The sequence below is a fragment of the Mirounga angustirostris genome, unplaced genomic scaffold (genome assembly GCF_029215605.1).
Source record: "Mirounga angustirostris isolate CCGP_5_RB_7025 unplaced genomic scaffold, mMirAng1.0.hap1 SCAF_9, whole genome shotgun sequence".
NCBI lineage: Eukaryota > Metazoa > Chordata > Mammalia > Carnivora > Phocidae > Mirounga > Mirounga angustirostris.
The window spans coordinates 84,021,318-84,048,805 of NW_026991717.1; the positions used below are offsets into that span (position 1 = coordinate 84,021,318).

General features: G+C 35.0%; 1 protein-coding gene across 8 annotated transcripts in view; it reads right to left on the reverse strand.

The window, feature by feature from the left end:
* Nucleotides 1-27,488, reverse strand: part of RALGAPA1 (Ral GTPase activating protein catalytic subunit alpha 1) — a 250,249-nt gene that overhangs the window by 150,895 nt on the left and 71,866 nt on the right. For all 8 annotated transcript variants that reach the window (XM_064570955.1, XM_064570956.1, XM_064570950.1 and 5 more), the window contains 5 exons: nucleotides 15,844-15,981; nucleotides 11,801-11,949; nucleotides 8,393-8,522; nucleotides 6,436-6,673; nucleotides 5,238-5,399 (listed from right to left, as the gene is read on the reverse strand). In XM_064570955.1, coding sequence (XP_064427025.1) covers nucleotides 5,238-5,399; nucleotides 6,436-6,673; nucleotides 8,393-8,522; nucleotides 11,801-11,949; nucleotides 15,844-15,981 — 817 coding nt within the window. The remainder of the gene's footprint in view (nucleotides 1-5,237; nucleotides 5,400-6,435; nucleotides 6,674-8,392; nucleotides 8,523-11,800; nucleotides 11,950-15,843; nucleotides 15,982-27,488) is intronic.

A 27,488-nucleotide genomic window follows, 5' to 3' on the forward strand; every position in this document is an offset into this window, starting at 1 on the left:
TTGTGTCACAGAAAAAGCAGCAACAGAGAAAACTAAAAGATACAAAGGAAGGAAATTTTAAATTAAAACATTTCAGCACGGCAAATACTGGCAAGCTGTAAGAAAAGAAATCAGAGAACACATGACATTTCGAATGTAAAGTTTTTGGTGTAAAGCAGGAAAATGCTTATTATTATTAGCAGTTACAATAGTATAGCATTAAAAATCAGCAGACACTTTAAATTAGCACTATGTTCTCAAAACCAAGGGTTGAAAAGTTCATTGAATGGAAACACTGAAAAGAACTCAACATTATTAGTTCAAAGAAATTTTTGGTACTATATTTGAGCACTTCTCTGAGCCATTACAAGGCAATCCCGAGTCATTCTTCTTAATGAAGCTGAATTCCAAAAACAAATCATTTCTACTTTCATACTCTTCCCTAACAAAGTTTTGAAGTCACTCCTAGGTCATTTTTAGAACATTTTATGTAATTCATAATCTAAAGGATTGAATCTCATGGTTAGTATTTGATCTGGATAGGAGAAGAATGCTTACTTAAATTCATATCTCTTACTTATATTAAAGTGTAACAGTATATAGGACACCTGGGTGGCTCAGCTGGTTAAGCGTCAGACTTCGGCTCAGGTCATGATCCTGGGGTCCTGGGACTGAGCCCCACATTGGGCTCCTTGCTCAGTGGGGAGTCTGCTTCTCCCTCTCCCTCCGTCCCTCCCCCTGCTTGCGCTCTCTCTTTCAAATAAATAAATTTAAAAAAATAAGTTTAACAGTATAATTTAAAGTTTTTAAGGAGAAATATTTACAAAAATTAGAATTTGCAATCTGGATGAAAAATAAAGTCATTGAGAAAAAGAAACAAATTTGTGTTAATTTAAATTTTAAGCATATAATATAAAAACTTTAAAGATTAAGTTCTTAAAGATAACTTAAAAACTGGATTACTTTTCAAAAATTACATTTGTAGTTGCATTTGGTAGTCTTGTATAAGGAGTCACCAGTTCATACGATTAAAGACAAATTTTAGCACACTTAGAAATAATTTTTTAATCGTCGAGTTTATACTTCCCAAACATGTTTTTAACTTAACTTCCAGTTTAGGGGTTCCTGAACAAAGGTGTATGCATATTTTTATGTATGAATAGAGGACTTAAAAGAAACAATATTGCATAATATCCAGTATAATATGACTGGTTAAAAAAATTTTTGAGCGTTAATATCAATTCAAAATCTTGGCTATCCGGGTTAATGTCAACTTTTGGTTCCCCCACAGATGCCTAAATTGCTTAGCCTGTCACACAAGGCCTATGGGACCCGGCTGCACAAATCACTACAACTGCCTCTTTTCCTCCTGTTCTCACAAGCTGCTGCCACAGAGAATTTTTATACTCTTTTATACTCCCTGAAATTTTCATGCTCTTTCAAAACAGCATAGCTTTGTGAATTCATAATATCCCTGGTCTTCTTTTCCTCCTGACACTCCTTCTTACTCAAAATGTCATCTCATCTGTGAAGCTTTTCTGATTCTTCCACATAATTAACTTACTGGCAATACAGCAATGAACGAAACAGTTAAGAATCCCTGCTTTTGCAAAGCTTAAAATCTATTTTTAGTGGACTGTATGTTTTTTATGTCAGCCTCCCAACTTTTCAAACACAACAACTATATCCTCTGATCTTTATAATCCTAGTACTTGGCACATAGAGCTCAATAAAGGCTTATTGAATGAATATCTGTATTTGGGGACTATGGCATAATTATTTGAAAAGGAAAGGTTTCAGTTGCGAACATACAGAGGAATAAACCAAAAAAGGATACTTATTTTAAAACTAAATTGACTCTTTTAAAACTAATCTGATTCAATTTTCAATTCTACAGAAGAATTACAAGTTTTCTTCTGTTTTTTTTCCCTTGGGTTAGATAATTCCTTGCATATAACAATTCCTTTTATTCCTTCTTTCCTACCACCAACCTGAAGGAAGAGCTTGGGCATTTCCCTCGGAACTTGCCATAATCTCAGTGGTTTAAGTTTGTTATGATCCTAAATGAATTCTACAAAAATGCACCCCTCTATTTTTTTCACTATACTACAGGTCTTTATGCATACCTGAAAATCTGTCCAGTGCCTCACAGCCATGTATCCTACACTACAGAAAATTACTTATGATGAAATAACTACTAGGATTTTTGGGGATTTACTAATCTAAAGCTTACGTCAGAAATCTCCAGAAAGCCAATGAAATTCCTACTGCCATATACATTCCTAAGCCACCCATATCAGTGATCTTAAATCTGTAAATGAAAGGGCAGTATAAAAAATATAACATCAAGAAATCAAGAAGTAAAAACAAATTTTCAAATATATAAGCATGCCAATTTTTGAAGGCTTTGTATCTTTACCTGTCTCAAAAAAATGAATAAAAAAGAAAAACAGGGGGCCCCTGGGTGGCTCAGTCATTAACTGTCTGCCTTCGGCTTAGGTCATGATCCCGGGTCCTGGGATCGAGCCCCTCATCGGGCTCTCTGCTCCGCTGGAAGCCTGCTTCTCCCTCTCCCACTCCCTCTGCTTGTGTTCCCTCTCTCACTGTCTCTCTCTCTGTCAAATAAATAAAATCTTAAAAAAAAAAAAAACCAGATGCATTCCACATGAATTCATCTTGGATCATAAAGTACACACATTATGTCAAAAATTGTAACCTTCATTCAAGAGTTCCCATGCAACAGAAGAAATTCATAAAAACAGCAAATGTATTAAATCACTAAAAGCTCACAAATACAAAATAAATAGAAGGAAAGGCAAGTCTTGGTCTTTTCTCACTTCTAAAATTACACATAGTTCTCCATATTTATAATTAAATAAAATTCACATCATACATACATGTCTGTCCACTGGCAGAAATACCTTTGTAAGTCCCCAAACTAAGGCTAAAGATTATAATAAAAATAAAGTAAAAGGAAAATCTGAAAACAGAAACAGTGATATATTTGTTCCAACAGTTGAATACCAGTTCCTGAATCATAACTGCAAACAAGTTATTACTTCTCATAAACGTATTCTAAAGTAAGTCTAAAGTAAGTCCTAAATTCACTGCATCTCCTTTAATAATGTGTTGGCATAAGCAAAACCTTAGGAATAGTGATGAGGGACTTACTAGAATGTATACACTTTATCATAGATTGAATTTTTAACTGTGTACACTCACTATGAACATAAAAATTTAATATTTTAAGAAAATATATATTCAAACACTATCTTAAATTAATCTGCTGCCCCTTTTAGTATTTTCCAACTTATGCAGGTACTTTTCTGAACAAAATTGTTAATACTTCAACTTTTTATTTGATAGGTTTGTTTAATGAACAAGCCAGACAAGGTTGTTTTGGCATAGGTACCAGAAAGTAATCACAGTCAGGGAGGAATTGAAGATGAGTATTTTGCTCATTATATGCTTTTTAAAGATGAGAAATATGCCAACATGCTAATGACTGTTTCTCATTAGACAGCTCACTGATGTTTCCTTAAACTTTACATTTCACACTAAGCATAAATTACTTCTATAATCAGAAAAATTATATAAGGAACTTTAAAAAGATACATTTTAAGTAAAACAAAGTAAAATTTTAAACTTAAAAGAATAATTCTGTCCTAACCAATACATAAATATTTTCATTAAATGTGACATTAATATAAAATTAAGGCATTTCAGATGTAATCAACATCTTCCTAAGAATCTCAAAAAGTGATTCTATACCAAAACTTTGATGATATTAATTTTAATTCATCCATACCCTTTATCCTTGTATCATTTCTTCTTTTTTTTTTTTTTAAGATTTTATTTATTTATTTGACAGAGAGAGATAGTGAGAGCAGGAACACAAGCATGGGGAGTAGGAGAGGGAGAAGCAGGCTCCCGCCGAGCAGGGAGCCCGATGTGGGGCTCGATCTCAGGACCCTGGGATCATGACCTGAGCCGAAGGCAGACGCTTAACGACTGAGCCACTCAGGCGTCCCTATTCTTCTTGACATAGACAATTCTATGCTTATTTTATAGGCAGAAAACAACTGTGAAAATATAAGTCTTTTGAACGATTTAAAATTAACTATAATTTTTAATTCTTTTAAATTTCTTTAAAATAGTGTTTTTAATGATTACCATTAAATATAGATATATTTCCACAAAAAAATGCTCCTTCCATAAAAATCATAGACTGTAGGGGTGCCTGGGTGGCTCATTTAAGCATCTGACTTCAGCTCAGGTCATGACCTCAGGGGTCTGGGATAAAGCCCTGAGTTGGGCTCCCTGCTCAGCGGGGAGTCTGCCTCTCCCTCTCCCTTTGCCCCTCCCCCCTGTTGGTGCACTCGCAAACCCTCGTTCTCTCTCTCTCTCTCAAATAAATAAATAAAATCTTTTAAAAAATTATAAATTGTAAAACCTAAAGTAACTTCAAGCAATTTTGTTTTAGGCATATAAAGTATTATTATTCCCATTACACAGATGAAGTAAATAAAGCCTAGGAAGTTCAAGATTATCTAGCTATTCAGTGATGAAAGTAAGAGTAAAAAAAGAGATTAGGACAAAGCCTTCTTAATTTTCATTGCAGCACTCTTCCTACTACAATTCAGACCAAGTTATAAGTCTCTGAGAGGAAGAGGAATAAGATGGTAGCTAGGTCCAGAGTATACTGAGTGATCCTACATCCAGAAATTCTTCCCATTATTGCTCCCTTGCTGCTACTTCCAAGATCATAGAAATTTCTTCCATGTCTGTTAAAAGCTGCAAGGAATCTAGCAACAACCTCCACCTTGGTCTCAGCTATCTGCAAGCAGATTCCTAGTTGGAAGTGTGTGAAGCCAATCTAATTATATAACTGTAGCACTGAAAATTAGCTACCCTAATTTCCCGTTTGTGAGTATATTCACTTATTAGAACCTCTACCAGTTAATGCATGAGTTCTGTAAAGCGAATCTGAGTTCTATTTCTTCAATTCTGTAAAAAACAGTTTAAAATTATTGATACCTACAGTAAAATAAACTACATAAAAATGCTAATGTAAGATAAATCTTAATAGCATGTCATTAGACTCTTGACTACTACTGAAAAAAAATAAAAGGTTTTGCTATAGAAGTTTTTCCTTTAATGACCAAAGTTAAAAGGTAACTATGTATTTACATAGATTGTTACTAAGGACTATAAACGTATTGCCCTGTACAATTCTCATTATTTTAAAGAGTACATACCGACGGTTTTTTGCCGTACTATACTCCTTGCCTTTTCGGTTCCTGGGGAACCAGTGGTTGTTGCACTTCTCTGCCTCATTGGGGCTTGGCCAGGCTGATCACGACTCCATCCTCTAGAAAATGACTTGTCAACTGAAACTTTCTGAAATTCATGTCCAACTCCTAGAAATGCAGATTTTCAATCTCAGTATACTGTCACCTGATTAATAATCTCTTCAAATTATGCGTGCTACCTTGCCTCAGTTTCTCAGGTTTACTCATAATGCATTATGAAGTATCAAGTTAAATGCTTGTGTACCATAAGGCTTTTTTGAACTTCAATTTATGTAAAAATCATATTCCAAAACCGATACAGAATTCTAAAATTACACCATCAAAAATAAACTATTATTAAATCCTTTGCCATCCACTTGTTCCATTAAAGAAGAAACATTTGGATAAGCAAAAAAGTTTGAGAAATGAGCTACCCAAAAGCCATCCTGTGATGGAAGTTACTAAATCTCTACCTGCCAATAATAGCCAGTTGGGAAATAAATAGTCTAGGAAAAAGTATTTTGGTCACATAATTAACTACCATGGACTACTTTTAAATAGGAAGTGTGACTCAGGCATTATCTCTAGCCAGCAACTACTTATTAAGAGTGAAAAATAACACATCAAGGACTATAAAAACATGTATTAACAATATAATCACTATGTCATTGTCCCTCTCCCCCTTTTTAACACTCAACAGATACATAATCCACATCTAGGGAATGTTTGCTTTCAGTTAAAACTAAGAAAATGCTTTCAACAGAATTTTTCACATAATTCTTTTTAAATAGAGTAACATGAAATCACCTTCTAAATTCTAACAAAAAGTTGCATATGATAAAAAGGAAGAACATTTTATAAATTTCCATTTTGGTTAATTATTTAAAATAAAATATTTAAGATTATAAATTATTTAAATTTTAGCTAGATATATACAGGACACTTTATTTCTCATCAAAATTACTGATTTTAAGGTTCTTCAAGAAAAATTACAAGGTACCTACATGTTTTACTGTTGAAAATTTTTAATCTGCAGGGCAAATGAAGGAGGGAACAGTTAAGAGAAAACATAATTTTTTACCGTCACCTGTCTCCCTAGCTTGATTTTCCCAGACCAAATTATTTAAACAAATTTATGGGGAGCATCTCTGTGGACAACTCTTACCTTTCCCTTTGTGCTTTTTTTGCTTCTGTTCACTCAGCTTATCCAATGGTAAATCACTGAGATCCAAACTATATAAATTTCTTGCTAAAACTTTAGTTAGAGTTTCCATAGTCAGCGACCACTCAGTGGCTAACTCTTCCCAATAGGTCAATGACGATAATACTGAGAGTAAGTCATCCCATAGTTCTCGAGAGATGTACACATTAAGATTTGCTTTGATCCAGGCAACGATAAGAGTCTATAAAGACAAATAAATTATAATGAAATACGTTCAAATTCAGATATTCAATCATAAAAAAAAACCCCTAAGAACAAGCAGAATTTTAAATCACATAGTATCCATGACCCTTTCTTGGTACATAATACTTATAAAGGAATTCATGCAATCATTAATACCTACTATAAATTTCATTTCAACAATTGCTAACACCCAACATTCTAGCAATTAGGACAACTTATCAAAACGGAAAAGAAATATCCTTAAGTTGTAACTATCCTTCATGCTGTATTACATTAATGTTAAATAAATGCTACTTGAAAAGTCTCCACACTATTAAAAATTTGAAATTATTATGTTGAATTATTTACTAATGCTTATTGAGCTAAACTGACCAAAACCTACATTCTCAAATTGAAGATGAAACTCAGTATATAATTTGAATATTCTAAAAACAAGTTACTGCAGATATACTTAATGAAATATTTTTTAAAAATTGTATGTAAATTAAAGAATAAAATTAAATTTCACTTTGAAGATACCAGAAGAATTAAAGGCATTTTGTAAAATATCCAATCATAGAATAAAACTTATTCACTGAGGGCAGAAATTACTGATCAGCCATTACGCCTGAGATTTTAGGGATTTCTACTGAAGATATAACCTCCTATTGAAGAAGCGAATAGTAAAAAGTTTTTCAAAAGCTTAACTCTAAATTTTACTAAGGAATTCACATAAATTTATACATTAAATGCAAGATGAAATGGACAGAGTTTACAGTATAGAACAGTAAAAACTAGTGACTCTCTATTCTATCTTGAAACATTTATACTCCAAAAAATTATTCTACATAGCAAGCTAAAATTTTGCCTTCCTATAGTTTCAACATTGGGTTAGTTCTAACAATTGGGAAATGTTTATAAAAAGGGCTAATGAAGTTAAGAGGAGTTTAGATAATAAATGTAACTGGTTTCAAAAGATTATTCACTACTAGCATAAAATTTTAGGCATAAGAATATTTTTTAAGAAATGATTTGAATGACTATACTTATGGCCAAGAATTAGATCTGAGTAGCTTTTTATCTTTGATATTAAGAACCATTTTATCCATGTATTTGTATTTAATGTGTCATCTTAAGAACATATTACTTTGGTATTTCCAAAGAATCCATAATACATTTAAAGTCAATACTCTATCCTCAGGTTGGAAAACACAATACATAATTCTTGTATATTCAAACTACCACTGATACTTAAAATACAGAAGTGAATGAAGTCTTACAGAACAGCATGATAAGAAAGATTCTTGATTATTAACTACTTTTCCATTACTACAGAACAACTTAAAAGAAAGTTTTGTTTTTCTAACAATGCCAGAGACTTGGAAACTGATAAAGCAAACAATCAGGCCATTACTCATGAAGCTCCCTGGCAGCTTTTTGCAATCATGTAAGTATGCCACACAAGAGAAAAAGTTAAATATCATCAGCCTGTTTCAACACTCTTTACATGGACCTGGTATTTCCTCCACTCTTATACTAGGTTGTGAGTTTCTATGCATGGCAAATAGCCTATTTAGATAAGCAACTTTAAATTTAGTTCTACAAAAGTTCCTTTAATATGAAATGATCTTTGATTTAAAGCTTTTTTCCCCCAAGTAACAAGTTCAGGGCTCAATGAATCTTATAAAAATACATATCTATCCATCTATTTATCTATTTATTTATTTATTTTTATTGCCTGGAAAAGTGGTCCTGCAAGTCGACCTGCCAAGGTCATATTTTTTTTCCCCTGGAACTGTAGAAAAGCTTGTGATGGCATCTTCAGTACGGACTCCGTGACTCTGAGCAACACAAGCAGCATCTGTTCCCTTAAAGTAAAAAAATTAATTAATGTTTCCTTCTCATATGTGTTTGTTTTTGGTTAATGAATAACTTCAAAATTAATATTTGTTATAAAATGTATTATCTTTCAATAAGTCAAATATCAAATATCTTTCCAATTTTTAGAATTCTTTAAATATTAAAATTTAAAATTCCATTTTATAAACTATACCAGCCATTTTAAAAAACATTTTTCAATCACAAAACCCTCTCATCAATTAAAAATGTATGCAAAAGCTCATTATTGGGAGGTGAGAATGTGGTGGCTGCTCCCATCCCCCGACCCCCCAAAAATCAAGTAATAACCTTACGAAGCTCTTTGAAGAACATTCCTCTATCTATACAATATAGTTCTACCTTGATGCCTATATATCTATTCTTCATCTTTATAATATGGAGAATAAGCACAGAACCAGAAGTGTACCAGGTGCAACTGCAAAAACTACACGATTTTTAAGATTAATAGATCACAGTGATCTTGACAGGTTATCAAGGACCATCACTCTTTTGCCTCTTTCCACCCTTTTAAGTTTGGCCATTTTTTAACCCTTTATTCTCCTTGTGTACTCCAAGTCAAGACAATCCTAATAGTATTTCTACCTTGCCGCTTTCTCCTAGATGCTTATTATTAAGACCATAAAACCACCTTATTTGCACTTGATAATTTGGAAACTGATTAAACCACATGTGAAAAGGGGTATTTCAGTTTGGGTGTACAGCCAGACTACCAGCCCAAGTCCCTATCACAGCCTCCTCTCTGATTTGTCTGTGGGCCCATTCCAGACACAGCAACATGTGGGACGTGGAACAATCCATGTGAGACACGTGGCAGAGGTAGCAAGAGATCACAGACCTAGAAGTCATCATTTTTCTGGGAAGGGAGGGCAGAATCAAATAGAAAAGTATCACTCAATGAAAAATATCCTGAATTTATTAACAAATAAATACACGTATTTATTCATAAGATAAAAATCAAAGTTGCCACATTTGTAATCTCAGTCTTCTGGCTTAGCTGTATGAAATGAAGAACTTTTTGAAATCAACCACATATGCAATAAAGTATAGATTTTCCAAATAAATCTTATCTGACTTGTGGTCAAATCAAAACTCATTCATATATAACCTTTCACTTTGTAATATGATAGTAATGATTTTAATTCATAAAATCTTATAAATTCAATGTAGGGGCGGCTGGGTGGTTCAGTCGTTAAGCGTCTGCCTTCGGCTAAGGTCATGATCCCAGGGTCCTGGGATCGAGCCCCGCATCGGGCTCCCTGCTCCGCGAGAAGCCTGCTTCTCCCTCTCCTGCTCCCCCTGCTTGTGTTCCCTCTCTCGCTGTGTCTCTCTCTGTCAAATAAATAAAATCTTTAAAAAAATAAATAAATAAAATAAATTCAATATAAATATGTGAGTAATCTCTAATAATGCTATGACTTCAAGGGAACTTACAAAAAAATTTTTTTTAATTCTAAAATTGTGTTCCATATAGCAGGCCTCACTTTAACCTGGCTCAACAGCACTGATGCAAAGTACATTAAAAAAAAAAAAAGGAAGGGGGGGCGGAGACTAACAAAAGAATGGTCCAAAGTAGTACGGTTACTGGATAATAATAACCTAGGTTCTGCAGTCTGAAGGACCAGTTCAAATCTCAGCTATGTAAACAAAGATAAATGAACTAATCTCTTTGTGCCTAAGAACAACCACGTAAAATAGAGATATTATCTACCTGAGAGGTGCTACAAGAATTAAGAAAGAAAATGCATGTATAGTGCTTAAAAACATACCTGGCATCGAAAAGTGTTCCAATTAAGTTAATAATACTTCCTGATGTAACTCTATTAATACTGCTAATAAAGAATTTTTTCAAAATAAAGCCATTTTTTCATATGCAGCAAAACATGTACTAGGCATAATCTTTCACTAAGTACTTCCACTTTTTAAGAATAAGTCAAAGGAGAAAAATTATGTATGTATAAGGATGATCACTGTCTTCCCTCCACCCCAAAATAAAATGGAAATAACTATATATCCATCAAAAGGGGACTGGTTAAGAAAATTATGGCACATACAAATGGCATAATACTATGTGACTATATAAATGGTTTGGTGAACCAGATGTTCATCAAAGGGCAAACAATGATTACCTCCAGAGAATGAGTTTGGGGGCAACTTTTATTTTCTTTTTAAAACTTTTCTTTGTTTGATTTTTACAATGAACATGTATCATTTTTACAAAAACTGAAGAACTGTTCTTTTCCCCAAAAGGCCTATTTTTCCATTCAATTAAATATTTATAGAGTACAAATAATATATAAAATACTATCCTAAGAATGTAGGAAACATAAAAACAAAGACAACAGAGACATACTTTTTAGGGCCTTTCAATTCAGAGGTAAACAGACATTTATACAAGTAATTTAAGGATTCAGACAATTTTGAAAAGAACTAAAACAAAGGTACAAATACATACTGAAAAGAAGTGGGGGGAAAATTATAAGTAAGGATATGTGGAAAAAGGAAGGTGGAATCTAAAGAGTTACTGTGACAACAGAAAAAGATGGCAAGAATTCTACAGAAAAGTTCAGAATGGGGGCGCCTGGGTGGCTCAGTTGTTAAGCGCCCGCCTTCGGCTCAGGTCATGATCCCAGAGTCCTGGGATCGAGCCCAGCATCAGGCTCCCTGCTCCGCAGGCAGCCTGCTTCTTCCTCTCCCACTCCCCCTGCTGTGCTCCCTCCCTCACTGTGTCTCTCTCTGTCAAATAAATAAATAAAATCTTTAAAAAAAAAAAAAAGTTCAGAACGTGCACAGGAAACAGCAATCTGGTAAAGCTCGGAGCTGGATCCCATTCTGCAGGGTTGAGTTTAGGCTTGAGAGAAAGACAGAAAATTAGGCAGGGACCTCACTGTACATGGCCTTAAATGCCAAGTTGAGAAATCAGGCATTCACACACTTAATCATTTACTTATTCTTTTATTCACACATGCATAAATTCATTTATTTACGCATGTATTCATTCCTGAGAGTGGTCGGGGGGGAGGGGCATCATATGTCCACTTTAGAAAACTAATCCAGGAAGGCTGATCAAAGGTGTCTAAGATAAAGTGGAGACTACTACTGTCATCATAATTATTACAAAAAATATTTACTTGCTAATAGAAGCCTCTACAATATTGCGACAAGCCCTGTTCACAGACACTACTCCTCTAAAAATTACTATAATTATATATACACAATTAAAAAAAAATAAAGGATAAATATTTTTTACCAAGTCTTTTTGTCCATTGATACTTGTACAACCATGAACCGATAAATATTAAGAATGCGTTTACACATATCTGTGTGCTCATCCAGAAGGTTTTTAATTTCATTTGCAGGTTCAAGAAGAAATATGTTTGATGAGTTTATAATAAACACCTAAGACAAAAGACATCATTAGCTATTCATTATAAAATTAAAATTTATTTAAAAAAATAAATTCAGATGCTGATCACTAGGTGATCTACAATGAACTTAAAAGCGTAAGACTACAGGTTAATTCTGATCCTATTTCTACCACTAGCTTGACATGTGAAATTTAAACCCATTAAACCATTTTATTTTTATGTTTATCTAGACAAATATAAAATCACTATTAGGCACCCAAGGAAAAGAAACCAAGTGAAAAATAGCATTTTTTAAAACTGAGAGCTTTAATATAATAACTCTATTGCTGTCATAAAATGAAACAAACAATAAAAAATACAAACAGTTTAGGATAAAAGAGGATACCTAAATTAAGAAGAATTTTCAGAATAAGATGTTCAATACCATCTATTACTCTTTTCATGTTTATAGTCTATGTGTGTTTATCTGCTTTAGTAGTAACAAACTAAATGAATAGATCACATATTATAATACTACTAATGAGGTGCCATTAATATGCATCTTTTATTATAGAAAAGTTTTTAAAGAACTATTATAATCAAATCATTATATTTTGTTATTGAAGACAAAGTAATTATAATGGTGACAGGTGTGTACAAAGGCTCTCAAAGATACTTTGGAGGTATGGAACATTTCATCTATTGTGAAGCTAGGATATTTACATCTTCTATACCCATAATCCTGATTTAAATCCCTGGATGAATTACATAATAAAACATAGTTGTAAAATGAGAAAAAAGACTATTAAGCTAACTTTAGAATAGTGAAAAGAGGTAACTGTAAGTCTAGCAACACTGACCAAGAAAAGCAAGAGGCACAAATAAATAATAAATAAATTATTAGAAATAAAATAAGGACATTACTATGAGCAATTTGAGAGAAAAGCATTCCAGACAAAAGAAAAAGCAAATTTAAAGGACTTGAGTTGACAGCCTCCCTAGCATGTTTAAGGAACAGCAAGGAGTACAAAATGAAGTGAAAAAGTGGGGAAGCAGTTGGGAAATGATGTTGAGAAACAGAACCAGAGCATGTGGAGAACTTCTCACACTGCCAGTGGTGAAAGAATATATTTTTCCCCGCAAACTTCGCAGACCAATCCTATTGTAAAATACAATAAAAATGAACTAATAAGGGGTGCCTGGGTGGCTCAGTCATTAAGTGTCTGCCTTTGGCTCAAGTCATGATCCCAGGGTCCTGGGATCAAGCCCCACATCAGGCTCCCTGCTTCGCGGGAAGCCTGCTTCTCCCTCTCCCACTCCCCCTGCTTGTGTTCCCTCTCTCACTGTCTCTCTGTCAAATAAATAAATAAAATCCTTAAAAAAAAAAAATGAATAAGAAAAAGGAAATGAAAACAGACATACAAAAATATAAATGCAAACCATCAAAATCAAGAGATATTAGATGACTTAGTTTCTAAACTCTTAGTCTCAATTTTGTAATTATCTTGTGGGCCAGCACTAGTCTGTGGACCATACCTTGAGGAGCAATGATGTAAAGCCTTATAGACCATTAGAAAGACTTCTGCTTTTATGCTTAGTGATAATGCAAAGCCAGTGAAGGATTTTGAGCAGAAAAATGATATGATCTGACTTACACTTTATAGAATCCCTCTGGCTACCGTGTTGAGAATATGCCAGAGTGATGAGTGGGCAAGAGCAGAGCAAGGATACTAATTAGGAGTTTACTGCAATAATCCAGATGAAAGATCACAGAGGCCTGGACATAAGAGGTAGTGTAAATGTTGAATAGTTAGATTCAGCATACATTTTGAAGATGGCCAGGATGTGTTACCAAATTAGATGTAGGATATAAAAGAAGGCAGGGGAGTACCTGGGTGGTGCAGTCAGCTGAGCGTCTTACTCTTGGTTTTGGCTCACGTCTGATCTCAGGGTCGTGAGATGGAGCCCTGTGTTGGGCTCCACCCGCAGCACAGAGTCTGCTTGGGTTTCTCTCTCCCTCTCTCTCTCTCTGCCCCTCCCCCCGATCCCTCGCTCTCTAAAATAAATCAATAAATCTTTAAAATTAATTAATTAATTAAAAGTAAAAGAAAATCAGGAAACAAGATGGCTTGAACAACTGGAAACCAGGTGCTATAAATGAAACAAGGAAAATTGCAGGAAGAGCATGTTTGTTGAACAAGAACAGAAGTTTTAGACATGTCAAGTCTGAAATGTCTATTTGATATCCAAGTGAAGATGTTAAGTTGGCATTTGAATATTTGAGTTTAAGACTCAGGGGTGCCTGGGTGGCTCAGTCAGTTAAGCGTCTGACTTCAGCTCAGGTCATGATCTCAAGGTCCTCCCCACTGAGCAGGGAGTCTGCTTCTCCCTCTACCCTCCCCACCCCCGTTTGTGCCCTGTCTCTCTCTCTTTCAAATGAATAAATAAAATCTTAAAAACAAAAACAAAAAACTCTTATTCAGACAAGAGGTCTCAGACTAGAAATAAAATTGTAGATGATGCAGTATATAGATGACATTTAAAGCCAGAGGAATGGATGAGATGAACCACAGAATAAGTAGAAAAGAGATCTAAGAACTGATCTGGGGCCCTTCAACAATGAAATGGTTAGGAACATATGAAAAATTAAGTAAAAAATTCTGAGAAGTGGCCAGTAAGTTAGCAGAAAAACAGGAAGCATGCTATTCAGAAGGACAAGTGAAGAAGAGTTTCAATAAAGAGGAAATGGTCTATTCTATAAAATGCTCCTGACAAATCCAGTAAGATTAGGATTGAAAAATGTACATCTGGGGCGCCTGGGTGGCTCAGTCGGTTAAGCATCCAACTCTTGATTTCGGCTCAGGTCATGATCTCATGGTCATGAGATAAGGCCCTACGTCACACCCTGCGCTGAGTGTGGAGCCTGCTTAAGATTCTCTCCCTCCCCCTCTACCTCTCCTCCCTCCACTTGTGCACATGCTCTCTCTCTCTTAAAAAAAAAAAAAGAAAAGAAAAGAAAAAATGTACATCTGATTTAACAATGTGGAGGTCACATGTGGTCTTGACAAGGACAGTCTGATTTAAAAAATGAATGACTATAATGAACTCCTACAAATCAACAAGAAAAAGACAACCCAACAGAAAATGGGGAAAAGTATATGAATAGGCAATTCATAAAAAGATGCTCAATTTCAGTACTGATGAAAAAAAGCAAATTAAAAAAAGGAAACAAAAATATGAAATAACATTTCACATATTTGGGGCAGCAAAAATTAAAATGTGACTCTATAAGTAAAGAAGGAAGATATAAGGAAATAAGAACTCACAAACACTACTAAAGGAAATGTAAATTATTATAATCATGTTGGAAGACAATTTGGCAATAACAGTAAAGTAAGGATGATAATGTACAACTCCTCCAACCCAGTAACTCCACTTCTGGGTATATATCCTAAGGAAATTCTCCCACGTGTGCAAAAGAAATACATACATAATAATGTACATTCAGCGTAGCACTCTTTGGAATAATGAGAAATTGGAAACAACTTAAAAAACATCAACAGAAAAATAAGTAAAATGTGAAATAGTCATAAATTGCAATACCAGAAAGTAGCTAAAATGAATGAACTACAGCTATGTATCAACAACACAACTCAAAAACATAATGGTTAATGCAAAAAGAAAGTACCAGATGACAGTACACCATGACACAATTTATATAAATTTTGCAATTGTCTAGAAAAATAATATGTAATTTTTATCAATACATATACATCAGGAAGTAAAAGTTAAGGAAAAACAAAATTAATATTTGTTAATGAAAACTGATTAAATGTGGGTGTTGAGTTTATTAAAAAATTATACTGTACAAATACTGAACCATATATTTGAAATATTTAATAATTACTTTATTGTATTTTTTTTAAATAACCAAAAAGTGAACCACCTGCAAAACTGCCTGGGTACCAGCTCGTATGTTTTGTTCTGTGACTTCTTCGGAGGCGTTATGAAGAACATCTTGGTAGGTGCCATTTTTTGCCCAAGTGGAATTTCGAACATGATCAGCAGTATCAGTCCCATCTTCCTAAAAAATATATCAAGTTTTCATATTTCATTAAGAATGCTGCAACAAGACAGTAAGCTGAAGAAGTAAACTGGAAATTATGGGTTCTTCTGCTAAGCATCTTCTCAGAATAGAGTTTCATTTCATTAGAAAAGCAATATATGTAAAAAAGGTTCTTCTCATTAATAAAAATATAAAGAAAATAAAAAATCATCCATAAGGGTCAGACAGAAATTTTATCATTTTATATAGAGAGACATTTTTCTATGTAGCTAATGTATAAACCTCCCTTCTGTAACTTACACACTTAAGAACGGTATTACTTAAAATTCTGTAAAACATGAATTTTGTTCTAAAGTAAATGCCAGAAACCAAACAACTTAAATAAAACAATAGAAAATAGCTTCTATTTATTTTACTTTAGAGTATTAAAATTCTAATTACTCAGAGAAGAATATTAGGTACTTCAAACCCCTAAGACTCCATCTTTCTGGTTGAGTTTTAGCTGTCAAAAGTCTTGCTGACTAAGGAGTTCCCTCAGGTGAAAAGCCACAAAAGCAGACATTTCACTCAGAGTTGTTCCCTTTTTTTAAACTCTCTTTCTAGTTTCTTCCTGCTTGTGGTCACTCACCAATATTTTCAAATAGTTCATTTTTTTTTAATATTTTGTCTAGAGCTTATAATTATAATATGCAGGACGTTTAGTCTAATACAAACTACTCTGCTATTACCAAAGTACTGAAATCAGCTCCATCTCTGTAGCCAATACAATATACAATAGTATATTGTACTCCTCTCTTAAGCCTCATACTCCTATGATCAGATACCTTCTGAACATTTCTTCCTGAATGACCCAAAAACAGCTCCAACTCAAAATATTTAAAAGTTAAGTTTACTAACCATGTCCTCCCATTCTTACCAACCCCTCTGGCCACCATAGTCACCACCACCAAACTTGCATTTTTAAAAATTCTATTCATGTGTGAATTCCAGCTACACCCTGTTGCGAAAGAAACAAACTTGAGACTCCTCCAATTCCTCATTTCTCTCACCCAATTAATCATCAAGACCTACTGATTTTACCACCAAAGAAACTTTTATCTGTCTTCTTCCTTATATTTCCACTGTAATTCCACTGTCCTGGTACTTCTCTCCCTTTGAACATTGCTAATATTTCCTAACTAGTCTCCTTGCCTCCAGGCTGGCCTCCAACCTATCTTCCACTCTCAGCTTAATATGATCTTCTGAAATATAGAACTATCCATGCCATTCTTCTATTTATAGCTCTTCAAAGGTTTTCCAGTATCTATCTAGCATATAATCCCAGTCGCTACAATGTAGGCATACAAGTTTCTGAACAGAGTCTAGCTCTTGCCTATCTCATATTTCTAGCACTCTCTCCCACCTGTTCTTTACTACAGCCAAATATATATATATACATATATGTAAAATTTAGGGTCTCTCACATCTTTGTAGATGTTATTCACACCATGTGGTTCCTTTCCCTTTCATTACCTGCACTTCATATTATACTACCTCCTCCATGAAGCCTTCCCTAAGCCTAAGCAGAGTTAGGGATTCCGTCTTTCACACTCTAAGAGCATAGCAATATTCTTTTGTAATACTTATTTTGCATGTTTGTCTTCTTGCTAAACTGTAAGTTATGTGAAGGTAGAAAAGAGGTCTTTTTCATGTTTCTATTTCCAACACTGGTTCTCCATATGGACATTACCATGTTTTACGGGGCACTCTCAGAGTGTTTTATTGTCACAAAAATTGAGAATACCACAGAGATTTAATGGGATGAGCCAGGGAATGCTAAACATACTACAAGATGCATGACAGTCTGTCTGCACACACAGAAACTGTCTTGCATTCCACGTCTTTCAAATGTCCCATGGACACTAAGAGAATAAAAAGCCACTATCTGAATCTATAACTTAACTCCATTTTATAATTAAAACCAAATTTGGGGGGCACCTGGGTGGCTCAGTCATTAAGCGTCTGCCTTCGGCTCAGGTCATGGTCTCAGGGTCCTGGGATCGAGCCCCGCATTGGGGTCCCTGCTCAGTGGGAGGCCTGCTTCTCTCTCTCCCACTCCCCCTGCTTGTGTTCCCTCTCTCACTGTGTCTCTCTGTGTCAAATAAGTAAATAAAATCTTAAAAAAAAAAAAAATTGGGGGGGCCTGGATGGCTCAGTCATTAAGCGTTGCCTTCCGCTCAGGTCATGATCCCGGGGTCCTGGGATCGAGCCCCACATCGGGCTCCCTGCTCCACGGGAAGCCTGCTTCTCCCTCTCCCAATCCCCCTGCTTGCGTTCCTGCCCTCGCTATCTCTCCCTCTGTCGAATAAATAAAATTTTTTAAAAAAATAAAACCAAATTTAAATCATTTTTATATATACTAAACTTATCAGAAATATAAATCAGTGAATGATTATATCTTTTTTTGTTGTTCATGCCATTAGCAAGAGTTGCTGGCATTCTGAAAAATGCACATTTCTAATAATAAAACTAGCTGCAGGATTTGAGTAGTCAACATGTTTTATCTATAAAACACACTTACATCACCAGGCTTTTGTAGCTTCCTTCTTTCCTTTCTCCCTCCTTTCCACTGTTTATTTAATTAGGTATGTAGGTGTATTATTTTTGTATGTATCATTTTTATTTAAGGATAGTAAATGATACAGGGCAAGCTCAGTATTAAGGCATAAATTTATGACAAAAATTGGGGGAAAACAAATTATTTAAACTGATAGGTTTATTTTCTAGATTGATGCAAAAATTGGATGTTTTAACTGATGCATAAAAAACAGAACTATAATTATTTCATAATTTACATGGTAAATTTAATTTACTTCAATTATATTTCTCAGTTACATTTAGTTACATTTCTTAGTTACATTTTTCTTTTTAGAAATAGGGAAGGATGCTCTACATATATATACATTATACATATGCACATACAAATATTGATTCACTGAATCCCTGCAGAATGTGGCCTATTCATTCCTATGTTAATATCCTGTTAATCCACTGATGAGATTAAACACCAAGGTAAAAAAAAAAAAAAAATTACCAAATCACTCCTATCCAGATTTAGTAAAATATGCGTCAGTGTCACATTCCCCAACTTTTTTTTTTAAACTAATATATAATGTATTATTTGTTTCAGGGGTACAGGTCTATGATTCATCAGTCTTACACAATACACAGCACTCACTATAGTACTTACCCTCCCCAAATGTCCATCACCCAGCCACCCCATCCCTCCCAACCCCTTCCACCCCAGCAACCCTCAGTTTGTTTTCTGAGATTAAGAGTCTCTTATAGTTTGTCTCCCTCTCTGGTTTCATCTTATTTCATTTTTCCCTCCCCTTCCCCATGATCTTCTGTCTTGTTTCTCAAATTCCTCATATCAGTGAGATCATATGATACTTGTCTTTCACTGACTGACTTATTTCGCTTAGCATAATACCTTCTAGTTCCATCCACTGGCAAGACTTCTTTTTTTTTTTGATGGCTGCATAATATTGCATTGTATATATATACCACATCTTCTTTATCCATTCATCAGTCAATGGACATCTAGGCTCTTTCCATAGTTTGGCTATTGTGGACATTGCTGCTATAAACATTGGGGTGCAGGTGCCCCTTCAGATCACTACATTTGTATCTTTGGGGTAAATACCTAGTAGTGCAATTGCTGGATCATATGGTAGCTCTATTTTCAGCTTTTTGAGGAACCTCCATACTGTTCTCCAGAGTGGCTGAACCAACTTGCATTCCCACCAACAGTGTAGGAGGGTTCCCCTTTCTACGCATCCCCGCCAACATCTGTCATTTCCTGACTTGTTGATTTTAGCCATTCTAACTGGTGTGAGCTGGTATCTCATTGTGGTTTTGATTTGGATTTCCCTGATGCTGAGCGATGTTGAGCACTTTTTCATGTTGTCTGTTGGCCATTTGGATGTTTTCTTTGGAAAAATGTCTGTTCATGGGTTCTGCCCATTTCTTGATTGGATCATTTGTTCTTTGGGTGTTGAGTTTGATAAGTTCTTTATAGATTTTGGATACTAGCCCTTTATCTGATATGTCATTTGCAAATATCTTCTCCCATTCTGTCAGCTGTCTTTTGGTTTTGTTAACTGTTTCTTTTGTTGTGCAGAAGTTTTTTATCTTGATGAAGTCCCAATAGTTCATTTTTATCCTTGCTTCCCTTGCCTGTGGCGATGTTTCTAGGAAGAAGTTGCTGTGGCTGAGGTCGAAGAGGTTGCTGCCTGTGTTCTCCTCAAGGATTTTGATGGATTCCTGTCTCACCTTTAGGTCTTTCATCCATTTTGAGTCTATTTTTGTGTATGGTGTAAGGAAATGGCCCAGTTTCATTCTTCTGCAGTGGCTGTCCAATTTTCCCAACACCATTTGTTGAAGAGACTTTTTTTCCATTGGACATTCTTTCCTGCTTTGTCTAAGATTAGTTGACCAAAGAGTTGAGGGTCCATTTCTGGGCTCTCTATTCTGTTTCAGTGATCTATGTGTCTGTTTTTGTGCCAGTACCAGACTGTTTTGATGATTACAGCTTTGTAATAGAGCTTGATGTCCGGAATTGTGATGCCGCCAGCTTTGCTTTTCTTTTTCAACATTCCTCTGGCTACTTGGGGTCTTTTCTGGTTCCATACAAATTTTAGGATTATTTGTTCCATTTCTTTGAAAAAACTTGATGGTATTTTGATAGGAACTGCATTAAATGTGTAGATTGCTCTAGGTAGCATAGACATTTGCACAATATTTGTTCTTCTAATCCATGAGCATGGAACGTTTTTGGTTAGAACCTGGCCTATGACAAGGATTAAAAAACTGAAGGACAAGAATTAATTTACACTTAAAGAATAAATGATACCAGGTACCCAAATTTCACTTCCACTCTGTCTTCCCTCATCTGTTCTCCTCTATGAGTAAACTCCAGCCTTTCTTATCACAAACCAGTTTATTCTGCAGTTAAGGATGTTTTCTATGCTGCAATGTGCAATAGTGCAAAACTTTCCAAGAAAGAATTCAGAATATTCTGGTTTGTTGTAAGTACCCAACTCCTAGAATAAGACAGGTAAGGGGAAACTGTAGTTTGGTAATCATCCTTAAGAAATATGTACTACAACATTAATTTTTATCTAGTACCACAGTTTTATATATTACGCCTTTTTTATTGAAGTATAATTGACATACAGTATTTGTATGAGTTTCAGGTGTACAACATAGTTATTCAACATTTATATACATTTCAAAATGATCACAATAAGTGTAATTACCATGTCACCTTACGAAGTTATTAAAATACTATTAAATATATTCTCTATGCTATACTTTACATCTCTGACTTATTTTATAACTTGAAGTTTGTAGCTCTTAATCCCTCCTTCACCTATTTCGCATCTCTCTCCCAACTTCCACCCCACTGGCAACCACCAGCAGGTTCTCTGTATTTATGAGTCTATTCCTATTTTATTTTTCATTTATTTTTTTATAAACTACATGTAAGTGAAATCATATGGTATTTCTCTTTCCCAGACTTATTTCACTTAGCATAATGCCCTCTAGGTCCATCCATGTTGTCACAAATGGCAAGATTTCATTCTTTCTCAGGGCTAAGTAATGTCTAAGTGTGTGTGTGTGTGTGTGTGTGTAGAGAGAGACAGAACATTTTCTTTATCCATTCATCTACTGATGGGACACTTAGTTATTTCCATATCTTGGCTACTGTAAATGATGCTGCAATGAACACAGGAGTGCATGTATCGTTTTGAATTAGTGTTTCCATTCAGCTAAATACTCAGAAGTGGATTTGCTGATCATATGGTATTTTTATTTTTAATTTTTTGAGTAATCGCCAACTGTTTTCCAGAGTGCAACAATTTGCATTCTCACCAACAGGACATAAGAGTTCTCTTTTCTCCACACCCTCACAAACACTTGTTTTTGTTTTGTTTTGTTTTTTGATACGACCATTCTGATAGGTGTGAGGAGGTATCTCACTGTAGTTTTGATTTGCATTTCCCTGATGATTAGTGATGTTGAGCATCTTTTCATGTGTCTGTTGGCCCTGTATGCTTCTTCGAAAAATGTCTATTCAGATTCTCTGTTCATGTTTTAATCAGACTGTTTAGCTGGTGTAGAGTTGTAGGAGTTCTTTATGTATTTTGGATATAAACCCCTTACTGGATATATCATTTGCAAATACATTCTCCCATTCAATAGGTTGCATTTTTGTTTTGCTGATGGTTTCCTTTGCTATGCAAAAACTTCTCAGTTTGTTGTAGTCCCGACCATTTATTTTTGCTTTTGTTGCCCTTGCGTGAGGAGGCAGATTCAAAAATACATTACTAAGACAGCTGTCAAAGAGCTTAACACCTATGTTTTCTTTCAGGAGTCTTACAGTGTCAGGTGTTACACTTAGGTCTTTAACCCATTTTGAGTTTATTTTTGTGTACGGTGTAAGAAAGTGGTCCAGTTTCATTCTTTTGCATGTAGCTGTCCAGTTTTCCCACACCACTTATTGATGAAACTGTCTTTACTCCACTGTATATTTTTGCCACCTTTGTCAATAATTAATTGACCAAATAAGGGTGAGTTTATTTCTGGACTCTCTGTCCTGTTCCACTGATCTATGTGTCTCTTTTTGTGCAATTACCATACTGTTTTGATTACTACAACTTTGTAGTATAGTTTGAAATCAGGAAGTGTACAGTATAGGTTGAATTACCTCCAGCTTTGTTCTTTCTCAAGATTGCTTTGACTATTCAGAGTATTTTGTGGTTCCATACAAATTTTAGAATTATTGGCTCTGTGAAAATTGCTACTGGTATCCTGAGAAGGATTGCACTGAATCTGTAGATTGCTTTGGAAAGTATGGACATTTTAACAATGTTAATTCTTCCAATCCATGAGCATGGTATATCTTTCCATTGTGTCTTCTTCAATTTCTTCCATCAGTGTCTTACAGTTTTCAGTGTACAGGTCTTTCACTTCACTGGTGAAATTTATTCCTAGGTATTTTATTCTTTTTGGTACAATTGTAAATGGAATTGTTTTCTTAATTTCTCTTTCTGCTACTTTGTTATTAATGTATAGAAATGCAACAGATTTCAGTATATTAAGTTTGCATACTGTGACATTACTGAATTTATTAGTTTTAACAGTTTTTTGTGGAATCTTTAATGTTTTCTATGTATAACCCTATGTTATTTGCAAATAGTGACAGTTTTACTTCTTCTTAATAATCTGGACGCTTTGGGGCTCCTGGGTGGCTCAGTCATTAAGCATCTGCCTTCGGCTCGGGTCATGATCCCAGGTCCTGGAATCGAGCCCCGCATTGGGCTCCCTGCTTGGCAGGAAGCCCACTTCTCCCTCTCCCACTCCCCTGCTTGTGTTCCTGCTCTATCAAATAAATAAAAATTTTAAAAATAATAATAATAATTTGGATGCCTTTTCTTTTTATCTGATTGCTGTGGCTAGGACTTCCAATATTATGCTGAATAAAAGTGGTAAGAGTAGACATCCTTGCCTTATTCCTGATTTTAGAGGAAATGCTCTCAGTTTTTCACCATTGAGTATGATGTCAGCCATGGGTTTTTCATATATAGTCTTTATTAAAGTATGTTCCCTCTAAACCCACTTTGTTGAGAGTTTTTATCATAAATGGATGTTGAATTTTGTCAAGTGCTTTTTCTGCATCTATTGAAATGATCATATGGTTTTTACCCTTCCTTTTGTTAATATGGTGTATCATGTTGATTGATTTGCAAATACTCAACCATCCTTGCATCCCCAGAATAAATCCCACTTGAACATAGTGAATGATTCTTTTAATGTATTTCTGAATGCAGTTTGCTAATATTTTGTTGAGGATTTTTCCATCTATATCCATCAAGGATATTGGTCTATAGTTTTCTTTTTTTGAAGCATCTGTGTCTGGTTTTGGTATCAGGGTAATGCTAGCCTCATAGAATGTATTTGGAAGATTTCATTACACTTCAATTTTTTGGAATAAGTTTGAGAAAAACAGGTATCAACTCTTCCTTAAATGCCTGATGGAACTTAACTGTAAACCTATCTTGTCCTGGACTTTTGTTTGTTGGGAGTTTCTTGATTACCAAAATCAATTTTGTTACTAGTAATTGTTCTGTTCAGATTTTCTATTTCTTTCTGATTCAGTTTTGGAATACTGTATGTTTCTAGGAATTTATTCTTTTTCTAGGATGTCCCATTTGTTGGCATATAATTTTTTGTAGTAGTCTCTTATAAGCCTTTGTATTACTATTGTATCAGTTGTTACTACTTTTTCATTTCTCATTTTACTTGGGTCCCCTCTCTTTTTCTTTACGAGCCTGGCTAAAGTTCTGTCAATTTTGTTTATCTTTTCAAAGAACCAGCCCTTAGTTTCATCAATCTTTTCTATTGTATTTTTAGTCAGTTTCATTTATTTTTCCTCTGATCTTTATTACTTCCTTCTACTAACTTTGGGCTTTGTTCTTCTTTTTTTAGTTCTTCTAGGTATAAGGTTAGATTGTTCATTTGAGATTTTTCTTGATTATTCAGGTAGGCCTGTATTTATATAAACTTCTCTCTTAGAACTGCTTTTGCTGGGTCCCAAAGATTTAGTAATGTTGCCTTCATTTTTGTTTACCTTAAGGTATTTTTTTCCTCAAGGTGTTTTTTTTTTTAATTTCTTCATTGATCCATTGCTTATTTGGCAGCATGTTGTTTATTCTCTATGTCTTTGTGTTTTTTCCAGTTTTTTCCTTCTAATTTATTTCTAGTTTTATAAATATTGTGGTTGGAAAAGACGCTTGATATGATTTTGATCTTCTTAAATTTACTGAGACTGTTCTGTGGCCTAATATGTGACCTATCTTGCAGAATGTTCCATCTGCGTTATAAAAAATGTGTATTCTGTTTTTAGATGGAATGTTCTGTACGTATTTGCTTAAGTCCATCTGATCTAATGTCTCAAACAAAGCCACTATTTTTTTTATTAACTTTCTGTCTGGACATCTATCCATTGATGTTAAGTGGGTGTTAAAGTTGCCTACTATTATTGTATTACTGTCAATTTCTCCCTTTATGTCTGTTAATATCTGCTTTATATATTTAGATGCTCTCATGCTAGATGCATATATTTTATATTCGTTGGACTGCTCCCTTCATCATTACGTAATGCCCTTCTCTCTTTTACAGTCTTTGTTTTAATGTTTATCGTGTCTGATACAAGTATTGCTACCCCAGCTTTATTGATCATTCCCATTTGCATAGAGTATCTTTTTTATCCCATCACTTTCAGTCTGTATGTGTCTTGTAGGCAGCATACTGATGGGTCTTTTTTTTTTTTAATCTATTCAATTACTTTATGACTTTTGATTGAACATTTAGTCCATGTACATTAATTATTGATAGGTATGTACTTACTGCCATTTTGTTCATTGTTTTCTAGCTGTTTTTATAATTCTTCTATGTTCCTTCTTTCTTGCTGTCTTCTCTTGTGATTTGATGACTATCTTCAGTTTTGTGCTTGGATTCCTTTATTTTTTGTGTACCCATTACAGGTTTTTTGTTTGTAGTTGCCATAAGGTTATGTATAACACCCTATGTGTTAGTCATCTATTTTAAGTTGATGGTCCCTTAAGTTCAAACACATTCTAATTGGACTATATTTTTACCTCCCCCTCGCCACATATTATGTGTCTGACACATTTTACATGTTTTAATTTTGTGTTTCCCTTACCTAGTTACTGTAAATATAGTTGACTTTACTACTTTTTTCTTTTAACCTTCATGCTAGCTTTTTAAGTGACTGACCTACTTCCTTTATTATATGTTTGCTTTTACCAGTTGTAGAAGTGCTGACAATACTGACTCCACTGTTGGCCCTCCATCTTGTTCTTATTTGCTTGATGACCTCTCTTGGGGCTGCATGTTCCAGGCCCTTGGAGATTAAGATACATATGTTAGAAATGCCTGCCAAGGCTGGGATGGGGGAAGCTTGCTTTGACTGCCCATGAATCTGTTAGAGATGATGCAGTCTTTTCCTTTCTGATGCACAGGTGGCACCACACGATCTAATTAAAAGGTCAGCTGTCAATTAAGTGCATGTGAACCCTCTGATCACATAGTAATGCCCTTCTGCATATCTCTTGCTGTATAAAATCTACGGACTAAGGTCTAGACTTTGTGGAGGATAGCTGTACAGCACATGGATCCTCATCTGCCTAATCACCTCATCAATAAGCTACCCTGAATAAAACTCAGTAAACCATATGGAGTTGCCTTCTTTGATTTCCAGTCTCAAAGTGTCTTCTCAGCTTGGGGAGTACTCTACTGTCCCTCCGCTACTTTTTAACACCAGTGAAATGTTTTCATTCATAATTTTTTTACTTCTAGTTATGGCTTTTTCTTTTCTGCATAAAGAAGTCACTTTAACATTTCCTATAAGGCTGGTGCAGTGGTGATGAACATCTCTAACTTTTGTTTGGGAAACTCTTTATCTCCAGTTCTGAATTATAACCTTGCCGGGTATTCTTGGCTGTAGGTTTCTCCTTTGAGTATATTAAATACATCATGCCATTCCCTCTGGCTTGCAAAGTTTCTGGGGAAAACTCAGTTGAGAGTCTTGTAAATGTTCCCTTGTATGGAAGTTGCTTTTCTCTTGCTGCTTTTAAAATTCTATATAACTTTTGACATTTTAATTATTATGTGGACATCTCTGGGTTCATCTTATTTGGGGCTATCTATGCTTCCTGAACCTGGATGTCTGTTTCCTTTCTCAGTTTAGGAAAGTTCTCAGCTGTTTTTCCTTCAAATAAGTTTTCTGCCCCTTTCTCACTCCCTTCTTCTGGGACCCCTATAATGCAAATGTTAATACTTTTGATGTTGCCCCATAAGTCCCTCACCCTATCTATATAAAATTCTTTTTCCTTTTGCTGTTCAGCTTGGATATTTCCACCATTCTGTCTTCCAGATCACTGATCCATTCTTCTGTACCCTCTCCCCAGTTGTTGATTCCCTCTGGTATACTTCCATTCAGTCAAAAAATATCCTTCATGTACATCTCAAACTCAAAGCTCTGCAAACCGCTGTCTCTGTACTGGATCTCAGAGTGTGTGAGACTGTGGGTGGGACCTTTAGGAGCACTGTCTGTTTCCTATAGCCCCTTGGTTGTCCCAGAGTTAAGCTTCAATGATTTTAAAAGCTCCTAAAGTTAAGCTCTGCTGATTTTCAAAGCCAGATATTGGGGGGGGGGGGTCTCATTTTTCCTGTGCAGATCTCCAGAGCGGGGATGTATGACAGGGTGCTTAAATTCCTTGCTCCTCAGGGAGGATCTCTGGGCCTGCGACATGAAATCATTTGTGGGTCACCAGACTGGGGATTTGGTTCCCAACCTGACTGCATCTCTGCCACACTTTACCCTTCTCAAGGTGGCTTTTTTTTTTTCCCTTTCTTTCTTTTTCTTTTCTTTTTTTTAATTTTTTTAAGTAAGCTCT